At 41.6% G+C, this 10,795-nt stretch overlaps 2 protein-coding genes across 2 annotated transcripts in view; both read right to left on the reverse strand.

Moving 5' to 3' along the window:
• LOC138025232 (uncharacterized) overlaps nucleotides 1-4,426 on the reverse strand; it is a 21,624-nt gene extending 17,198 nt beyond the window's left edge. Inside the window, exon 1 of the mRNA XM_068872450.1 lies at nucleotides 3,875-4,426. Coding sequence (XP_068728551.1) covers nucleotides 3,875-4,286 — 412 coding nt within the window. The 5' untranslated portion in view covers nucleotides 4,287-4,426. The remainder of the gene's footprint in view (nucleotides 1-3,874) is intronic.
• Nucleotides 4,427-6,344: 1,918 nt separating this feature from the next.
• Nucleotides 6,345-10,764, reverse strand: LOC138027224 (nuclease EXOG, mitochondrial-like). The gene is made up of 3 exons (XM_068874775.1): nucleotides 10,233-10,764; nucleotides 7,878-8,086; nucleotides 6,345-7,560 (listed from the first exon to the last, which is right to left on the reverse strand). The coding sequence occupies exons 1-3, from the start codon at nucleotides 10,762-10,764 to the stop codon at nucleotides 7,120-7,122; spliced, it is 1,182 nt and encodes a 393-aa protein (XP_068730876.1). The 3' UTR covers nucleotides 6,345-7,119.
• Between the last annotated feature and the right edge of the window lie 31 nt (nucleotides 10,765-10,795).

Below are 10,795 nucleotides of genomic sequence, written 5' to 3' on the forward strand. Positions count from 1 at the left end.
ATTCCACATGGGTTGGCCACCCTTCCAGTGTGAATCCCATCACTTTCAGAAGCTTGGCATCCTTTGCACTCGCTTCTCTGATTCTCTTAAGCTGATCACTTGTGGCTGGCCTTGTAGATTCAACCAAGTCTACAAATGCCTGAACGTCTTCTACCTTGTTGGGTTCCTGTCCTAACTTACAAGGGCTTCTAGACAGAGTATCTGCCACCACCATCTGCTTGCCAGGTACATGTTCTGCTTGAGGATTGAACCGCATAAGGCGCATTAGAAGCCTCTGGCATCTTAGTGGTGTTTTATCAAGATCTCTCTGGTTGATCAGTGGTACCAGAGGTTTGTGATCTGTCAAGAGCTGGAAACTTGGAAGCCCCACTAGATAACATGATAGTCTCTCACATGTCCACACTGCTGCCAGGCACTCTTTCTCAATTTGAACATATCTGACTTCAGTCTCTGTGAGTGTTCTACTACAAAAACCAACTGGGCGGAGTTGGTCACTGGGACCTTGCATCAGAGCCCCGCCAATCCCATAACTGCTAGCATCTGCACAAACAACAGTGGGTATCTTAGGATCGTAGAATGCTAACACCGTATCGCTTGAAATCATTTCTTTGACCTTGGTAAATGCAGTTTGCTGGAGAGGTCCCCAAGTCCAAGCTGTATCTGACTTTAGTAGTTCGCTCATTGGACGCATTACTGAAGCAAGGTTGGGAATAAACCTCCCAAGGTAGTTAATCATGCCAATCGGTCTGCGTAGTACTGGAACATTGGTTGGCGCTTCGAGCTCCGTAATCGCCTTAACCTTCTCTGGGTCTGGACTTACACCCTCGGCACTGAGAACATGTCCAAAGTATGTTAGCTTGTTTTTCTTGATCTCGCACTTCTCTTTGTTCAGTTTCAGTCCTGACTCCTTAATGACTTGAAACGTGTTCTGTAAGTTCTCGTCATGTTCTTCGGCAGACTTCCCATACACAATAATGTCATCCATAATCGCTTCACAACCTTCTCTGTTCTTTAACAGATTACTCATTGGAGACTGGAAAATTTCTGGGGCAGACGTGATTCTGAATGGAAGTCTTTTAAAACAGAACCTACCAAACGGAGTCAAACGTGGTCAACTTGGCACTATCTGGATGTAGAGGGGTCTGCCAAAATCCACTGGACGCGTCAAGTTTGGAAACGTACTGGGAACCAGCGAGTTTGGGCGCGATATCTTCCAAGGCGGGAAGTACGAGTCTTGCGCGCTTCACTGCACTGTTCAGCCTTCTTAGATCGACACAGATCCTGAGCTTACCATTACTTTCTGTACTGGTGCCATGGGTGCACACCATTCTGTCGGCTCTGTTACTCTTTCGATGATACCAGCTTCTTCCATCCGCTTGAGTTCCTCTTCTACTTTTGGCATTAAAGGAAAAGCTATTCTTCTTGCTGTGTTGATACAGTAGGGTTGGGCATTCTCATCCAGTTGGATCTTAACTGGCTCACACTTGAACAAGCCTATATCTCCAAACAACTCAGCATACCTCTTCTAATCTCGCAACTAAACCCATTTCACAAGCTGCTTTTCGACCCAGCAAGTTACTTGCATGTTCTCCACTGATTACAAAAACATTGAGTTGGTACTGCTTGTTGCAATGTGTCACTGCTGTTGTAAACTGCCCAGCGCACTGCAACTTGCCTCCTGCACTGAAAAGGGCTATCTTCGATGAATGTAACTTCGGCTGATTTGGTAAACTATCATAGGTAGACTTTGAAATGGGGGTAATATCTGCCCCTGCATCAATTTTAAACACCACAGGCTTACCACTGACCTTAAGCTGGACTTTCCATTTGTCATCCTGATGTAAATCACTTGACAACACACCTAAGAACCAACGACAGCACTGCTATCATTTGAAGCACTACCACCACCACTACTATTCACTTCACTCAACGACTTGGACCAACAAACAGCTGCAAAGTGATCCACCTTTTGACATTTCAAACATCGTTTATCTTTTTCTAAACAGTGTTCGGGCTTTGAGTGGTGAATAGCGCATCTGCCACATTTTTTTAAACCCTGTGTTTGGGATGGATCCTCTTTCCTTCCTTTTCCCTTTTTCCAACGTGGATTAGGCGCTTTCTTCTTACTGTGAACCTCTTCAATATCTTTCGATGCGAGGGAATTCTGATCAGTAACCTGAGACTTGACCATTTCTGACTGGCGAGCTATTTGAATCGCGACTTTCAGCGTTAAATCGAGCTTTAACTGCAATTTCTGCGACACACCTTTATCCAGAATTCCAATGACGATTCTGTCCCGTATTTGCTGATCACGGCTGTCCCCAAAGTTACAGTGTTCGGCTAATTCGTAAAGACTTCGTACGAACGATTCGACTGTCTCCCCTTGCTGTTGGATCCTTTGGTGAAAACGTGCCCGCTCGTGAATTATGTTCCGTTTCGGCACGAAATGTTCATGAAATTTCTTCAAAATCACGTCGAATTTTGCATCATCTCCTTCAGTCAAGGTAAAGAACTTATACACATGTTCTGCTTCTCTTCCCATTGTGTAAATGAGAGCACTGACTTGCACGGCGCCTTCCTCTTTGTGAAGTTTCGTCGCGAGTCGAAATCGCAGGAAATTCTTCTTCCAATCTGGCCAGTCGAGCGGTTTGGAAAAGTCAAATTTCTCTGGAGGGCTTAATTTCAGCATTTTACTTGTTTAACCGCTGCCACCATGTCTTGAAATCTCAACAGAATTTATTTTATAACAGCAAACAAACTTGATGTACAACGTCAACCATTTGGCAAGAGCACATGGCGAGCCTAAAGCCTTAATGCGCATGTCGCTAGCGTTACTAAGCAACCGTGCAATATGGACACACTAGTTTGCGTAAAAACTAAAGGAAAAAAAGACATTGTGAAAAAATATACTGGTCCGGTTGTTAATGACAAGAAATTGATTTAGGACAAATTGATCGGGCTTAGAAGAATTCGGCCCCTTTCAAACACTCACCTGGAAAATAAGTGATCAACTCTCCCACAAGGCCATAAACCCTCAATAAAACCATAATTTCCTTGTCCTTTCCACACTAAAACTGGAGCAGTTTCTAAAGGAAGCGTTTACACAGTTTCGTTTATCGGCTTTTCAGTGTGGATGGTAAGGAGAAATAGCGTCAAATAATATGCGCTTTCAAGGAAATACGCATTGGTATGACTGAAATTTCGCTTCGTGTTTACGGAAAACGTTGAGCGTTCTGCCAAAACTCAAAGGAAAGTGATTGATTTAAGCTCGTTTTTAACTGCTCTCTGCTGTTATGGAGCAACTTCTCAAAAAGGGAGAGGTTAGAATAAGAGTGCAATTTTAAGTTCAATATTCATTCAGAGATTTCAAAAAAATAACATGTGGAAAGGGAAAACGGAGGTTTGAAAACGACGTAAGAATTTGTTAAGGCGAAGGTAGGTGAACAAACCTTAGGGAAACATTTGTGTGGATACTAAGAAATGCTTTGCTTCGTTTTTTCTGGGACGAACTGGGCTTGAACTTCCAACTTAACAAGGCTGTTATCTTAATCAACAGAATGCTTACTTAGAAAGAAAGAAGCAAAAAATCGTCGAAGGTCGGAAAAGGTTTAGTGGAGAAGCGGACTTGTTGTCGCCAAAAAATACATTCCTTTAAAGGAAAACTTCCCTTAGTGGTCGGCGTGTTTTAACCGCTCTCCTCGATCGTCGTCGTACAAAAAGTAAGTTACAACTCGCACCTTGGAAGAAGTCTACTACTCAAAGAAATTAAAGCCAATATCGGATTTGCATTTATCATCCTCTAATCACTAAACATAGCACCAATACTAACAAAGTAAAAACTTGTACGACATGGATCAACGAAAAGGAAACCTACCTGATTTTTTGCATGCACATTTCGGTCCAAGTTTGCCTAACATCAACATAATGGACAGTAACATTGCCACGATCGCCACAAAAATAATGAGAAATATTAACAAATATCGAATCGCTCGACCTATGCCGCTTCTGTGGTTTCCACGGCTTGGCGTCTTTGAGCTCATTTTCGAATTGGGCTGGCTCCACGATTTCGGACCAACATCATCGTAGATATCATTTTGTCTCGTTTCAGCAGCAAAATTCACTCGTTCGTTGCGTTGTAGTTTGTCGTAAGCGTTTTCAGGCGTTTGATCATCAAAGCCAACATTCTCCACCACATTGATCGAATCAAAGCTTGCATTACTCCCTCTATCAAGACTAACGGAACTCCCGGTTATGCTGGCATTTAACAGCCGCAGTGGTCTCGCCATCTGCGTCGAAACCAACAGTTCAACTCGAGCAAAGAGCAAAAACGTTTGTCTTCCTCAAGGTTTAAAACAGTCAGTTCCAAAATTGTTGATCGCCGGAGGTCATATTGTTGACGAGTCATTTGCGTCCAAGCCGCTGTTTTATTTAACGTTTGAATGCACACACACACGCAAACTGGAACAAATATGGACCCCTCGCAACTCTAGAGTCATTGTTTGTAGAGGACAAATTCAACTATTTCACACAACTGCTGTTTTACGTTGCCAGTTCCTTCAGACAAGGGCAACCGCTCTCACTACAAGATTTGGGGATTACTTTTATTTGTTCATCGCGGACGATGACAAATGGGATTAAAAAACACGACAAACGCTTACTCCTTGAAAATGTAATATCTCACCCTTGGCTCATTTCGATTATACTTATCTTCAGTAGTTCACAACAAAGCATCAATTGAAGGTTTTTTATGATACGTGGCTAAGGTTTCAATTTCACGTATTCAAATACTCTTACCAGTTGGAGGCTCAAGGTAAAAGCTAGTTTACGTTAAAACTAAAGGAAAAAGAGATATATATTGTGAAAACTGAAATATACTGGTCCGGTTGAACAAGAAATTGACTTAGACGAAATTAATCAGGCTTAGAAGACCCACATTAGTAAAAAGTGATCAACTCTCCCACAAGGCCATAAAACCCCATCAACAACGAGATCTGGCATTAAAGCAAACGTCAATAAAAGCACAATTTTCTTGTCCACACTAAAACTGGAGCGGTTTCTACAGAAAGCGTTTACACAGTATCGTTTAACGGCTTTTCAGTGTGGATCGTAAGGAAAAATAGCGTCAAATAGTATGCGCTTTCAAGGAAAAACGAATTGGTATGACTGAGATTTCGCTTCGTGCGGTTTACGGAAAAAGTTGAGCGTTTTGCCAAAACTCAAAGGAAAGTGATTGATTTAAGCTCGTTTTTAACTGCTCTCTGCTGTTATGGAGCAACTTCTCAAAAAGGGAGAGGTTAGAATAAGAGTGCAATTTTAAGTTCAATATCATTCAGAGATTTTTAAAAAATAACATGTGGAAAGGGAAAACGGAGGTTTGAAAACGACGTAAGAAGCGAGGGAGAATTTTGTAATCAGTTGTTTTCATCTTTTTTTATTGTTATGGCGAAGGTAGGTGAACAAACCTTAGGGAAACATTTGTGTGGATACTAAGAAATGCTTTGCTTCGTTTTTTCTGGGATGAAGGCGAAACTTCCAACTTAACAAGGCTGTTAACTTAATCAACAGAATGCTTACTTAGAAAGAAAGAAGCAAAAAATCGTCGAAGCCCGGAAAAGGTTTAGTGGAGAAGCGGACTTGTTGTCGCCAAAAAATACATTCCTTTGCAGGAAAACTTCCCGTGGTCGGCGTGGTTTAACCGCTTTCCTGATACTAAGTAGAGATTCAAGAGTCAAGTGCCGTCATAAGAAGTCCTCGACCTATGGAAAGAGGATAAAAGCCGAGCAAACAATGCCACATTGATCATATTGCTTCTTCGTTCCTTAACTACGCGGAGAACAGCAAATAAACGAAACTTTTCTTGACCAAAAAAAGGAACGGATATTCCAAGACTTTCGAGAAACGTTTGCCAAAATGTTCGGAGAATCTTACGGAAATTCTTGAGGAAATCCCGATATTCAAGTTCTAACCTGCGGACTAACCGATTTTTGAAAAATTGAACCTATATATTCCTAAACTACGAATTAAAAATCAACTGGTCTATATGTTCAAGGATTGCATCATTTTATCGAAAATTTGTACGAACTTTCAATTCTGCAGGAACTTTCAAAGTTTTGCAGGTTGACCGAGTGGTTCGTTTCCAAGGTTTTTAGCGTTTAAGGCTTGCAATTTATTACCATTTTCATAGTCGGAAGACTTTCTAATTAAAAGGACACTCTGCAGTTCATGTACGTTTATTCTCTAAGTCTCACTGAAATGAGGTAGAATTAATAAAGATTTTTACTGATTGGATCTTCGCGGACTCAGTTGTATAGCATCTTCAAATACAATGACTTCCAAGACGAACGTTTGCCGTCTACCTCACAAATTTTCTTGGACAAACATCGTTTGACCCCAAATACAAACTTTTTTGCTCTTTTAGACTTCATTTATTAAACTATTCCGAGCAGTCGATCCAAGGACGCTCAAAGAAGAGACACGGGATAGCCAGTGAGGTCGAATTTCACTGCTTGGACTCCCAGCAATACAAAACAGGTCACCAGCGAACACCGGGAGACACATCCCTCCATCTTACAAACTTTGTGTGCCATGCCCTCCCAACTCTCACAGTTAAGGACGGTGCCTACTAATTCAAGGGTATTTTTGCGCGGTTTACTGACTATGCGGGAAAAACAGATCTTAACAAGTGTCATTGAAATCCAAAAACAAAGTTGGGCACTCATTTTTCGAAGATAATTAACCAACAATATTTGTAAAAAGCTTTGAAATACAAAGCAATGTATGGCGTTGTTGTCCAAATTGAAGCTCAATTATCTCTGAAAAATGCGTGGTTACCCCCAATTTTCTTTTTGGATAGCAAGAGCACTTGCCAAGTTCTTCTTTTTCCGCATAGTTTTGAACCGCGCAAAAATATGCCTGTATTAATAAGCACCGCCGATAGGAAATCCGAGCATCTCGAGATGCGCAGAACGTATGCGCAATAACAATAGTAGGCACCGTCCTTAATGGACTGAGTGTTTTAAGGCGGGGAATTCAATTTATGTTTTTTTGTCTTCGAGAAGTAATTAAATAAAAATTATAAAATGGGAAAAATAAAAAGAATCGCTCAGCTGTCCTCCCCCGTTAAAGGTCTCCCTCATGCTTCATCTCCTCTTCTTGTAATTGTCTCTTCCTTTTCTCGTAAATGTCGATCGTAAAACCATCAGGTATTACCTTATTTTGTTTCATTTCTTCCCAGACCGTTTCCAAACGTTCTCTGCTTGAAGAGTTTCGAAGACGGCGACCAAAGGATATCAACTCCATGCGTTCCTTGGACAGCAACTTACAGCCGTCCGATAAACAAAGGTCACCCGCTTTGCCAACATCAAAGTAAGGAAAAAACGCCAAACCTGAGAATTTCTCTAAATCTCCCAAAGAAACTTGAAAGTCCTGTAACTTATGGTCAAAGCTGACGGGCTTGTTTGGAACCACGAAAGCTCCAAGTACTGTGCCTTTGTCGTCATCTTCGGCTAAAATTGCCTTGAACAAGTGCGTAGGAACGGCAACATTATTCAGTCCTATAACCTGAATAAGGCAATTGAATCCATTTATTAGATTGTTGAAATTTAACGTACCTTCCCTGGTAGCAGAGGTTTCTTTTCTTTTGAGTTCGCTGGGTTGACGAGTAAGGGGAAAGAGACGTCTGCCATGGATCGAAACTCATGATGCACTTTGATCCAACCGCCGTCAACGACCTTGGACAGCAACGATGCTCTACACAGTGCGTTTTGACCCATGGCAGAGATCTCCTTTCCAGTACTCGTCAGCCCAGACGAAAAAAGAAAAGAGACTTCTGCTAGCCTAAATTCGAATAATAAAGTAAAACATAGGGAATATAGAACCTCATATGAAACTATCTTTTTTCCATCATGGTCCTCCGGTAAATACAGCGGGCCAGATACTATGTAAACACTGGAGTATCTCTTTGTAAGACTTCTACAATACGCTTCCAGTCTGTACCAAAAATTTGAATTGTTATGAAGGTCTTGAGGTACAATGTTCGACAAGAGAAACGTTGCATCCATTGCCTCCTGACTGTATTTGCTGTTACCTGAAAAGCAATATGCGAAGACGTATAATGAAAATAATAAAAAAAGTCTTAGATCTTCTGGGATCTAGACTTCATTACAGATAGGGAGATTGGACACTGGTAACCTGAGATTGTAGTCTTCAAAAAACGAACCACGCGAGAGTCAGTTCCCCAGGGACCAAAACATTGCAGTGAAGGAGGTGGAAAAGAGTATCAACCATTTTCAGTTGAAGATGGAGGTTGTATCTCTCCAATTACGGCCCAGTTGTTCAAAACCAGATTAAGCTAATCCGGAATTACTGGAAACTTAAACTGTAGTTTATTTTCTGATCAAAATAAAGTGTCCACAAGATTTTTAGCCATTCGTTTTGAACGAGACTATGGGCCCATGTTGAGTCCTGAGGGATTGAAAACTTTGTTGCCCCACCAAAACCCGTTCCCAAACATCGGCAGACTCAGGGTACAAATCTTTTGTCTATAGCCCATATGGTTGCTATGTTAATAAGGCCCATTCCCTACCTTCAGGACAAAATAACAAGGTCAATATCTGTGGTCAGTCAAATGGTAGGATGAAGGAAACAAGAGCAGAAAGTCAAACAATACAACACGCGATCCTTTGTTTGCATGTAATAATCCACCTGAATTGTGTTACTGTGCCATCTCATTCTCCAAAATTACTGACACTGCCACAAGTGTTCAGGAGTTTGCCTGGATAAGATCTTGCCCAATCTTTTGAAGGGGTAAGCTACGCTGGTTTGGGCTTAACTAAAAATATGTGCTGTGAACACAATTTTACACTATAAACTAAATTTAAGGTTTGCTATCATATAAAATGTTTTTCAAAAGAACATTTATGTGGTAAGGTCATTTGCAGTGACCTCAGTCATCAATGGCATGGCAATTAAGTGGTAGTGAGATCTCTGCTTTTGGAGCTGGACGTTTTCCATGTAATGAAAAACCATATTGCTACTGTAAATGATAGAACACTATTCATGAATTTGAGCTGTGGGGATAGACCATTTTACAGTTGTAGCTAAGTTACTGGGCCTAAGAGTGGAAGCAAGGCTGCTGGTTACCCTGTTTTGATACAAACCTTTGTGCTTTTCTAACGTTAATGTCGACAAATTAGAGTTACAACAACACAATTTACATGATAAAAGCAGTGAGGTCTGTATCAAGACAAGGTCCCCGACAGCCTTGCTGGCATTCATACATTTAGGCTAGGTCACTGAGCAAATAACTGTGAAATGGCTGATTGAAATACATGAAAGAAAGAAAGAAACTTTATTTAAGTGTATAGTCGTTGACTAGTGTTGGAGCACTAACTGGGGACACTGTAAACTGAAATTAACAGTAAATGCAAATTAAGTCAAAGGTTGGTTTTTGAGGAGGGGGAAAAACGCAGTATACGGAGTAAAACCTCTCAGTGCAGAGTAGAGAACCAACAAACTCAACCCACATTCATGTATGGCACTGAGTTTGGGAATCAAACCCTGGCCACATTGTTGGTAGGTGAGTGCTCTCACCACTGCACCATCCCTGCATCGCCGTTAGGCAGAAACCTAAGCCGTTGCAAAGACAGTCTGAAAAAAAATGCATTAACCCTTTCAGCCCCGTGGGGTTCCCCGTTGACGAGTAAAATTGTCTGGCGTTAGACAGAGTAAAATCTATAAACTGGCACTATTGGGAGTTAAAGGGTTAATGGGGACATAGTTTTTGAGTGAATCTAGCTGTTGTTAACCCTTTCAGCCCCGTGGGGTTCCCCGTTGACAAGTAAAATCGTCTGGCGTTACACAGAGTAAAATCTATAAGTGGCACTATTGGGAGTTAAAGGGTTAATGGGGACATAGTTTTTGAGTGAATCTAGCTGTTGTTAACCCTTTCAGCCCCGTGGGGTTCCCCGTTGACGAGTAAAATCGTCTGGCGTTAGACAGAGTAAAATCTATAAAGTGGCACTATTGGGAGTTAAAGGGTTAATGGGGACATAGTTTTTTAGTGAATCTAGCTGTTGTTAACCCTTTCAGCCTCGTGGGGTTCCCCATTGATTAGTAAAATCGTCTGGCGTTAGACAGAGTAAAATCTATAAGTGGCACTATTGGGAGTTAAAGGGTTAACCCTCCATCCGTAAAGAGAATTCTGATAGCAAGTGAAAGAAAGTGGAGCTAACTTGCTGGTGCCATATGTCCTCTAGACCATCCACTGTCCCAATAATCATCGTTACTTGACTGGAAACGTGCAGGGATGTTAGGATCAGGTTTGAATGCTGAATGAACTCGTTCTGCTTCCCCTTTCACTTTCTCTTTCGTCAAATGCTCTAGCACCCAGCGAGGCGTTTTCTTCGCTTGATCATAGCACAAAACGTGATTCTTAAAGCGCAAGTATTCCGGGGATCGTTTGGGAAGGCCATACTTAAAAACTTTATCTTCTTCAATTGCATTTACTTCTCCCACTGCGTCCGATTTGGCCCGATCACCTCCTAGTTGACGCTGAGGACTGATGACACGAAGATGGCTTCCATATTTGAGATGGTCATGCTTTGATTCAATTTCCTGAATCTCTCTCTGAATGGATTCCATTCCTTTTTCAGTGTCAGAGGTCTCGTAATAGATTTTCGTTAATGCTGCACCGATGAGGAAAGCGGTTGCAACGTTTCCAATACCTACCAATTGTGCACGAAGTTTGTTCAACCAGGTGGCCATTTTGAAAAACGTGCGAGGAATGAGTTCGACT

Source organism: Montipora capricornis, chromosome 12 (assembly GCF_036669925.1).
Source record: "Montipora capricornis isolate CH-2021 chromosome 12, ASM3666992v2, whole genome shotgun sequence".
Taxonomy (NCBI): domain Eukaryota; kingdom Metazoa; phylum Cnidaria; class Anthozoa; order Scleractinia; family Acroporidae; genus Montipora; species Montipora capricornis.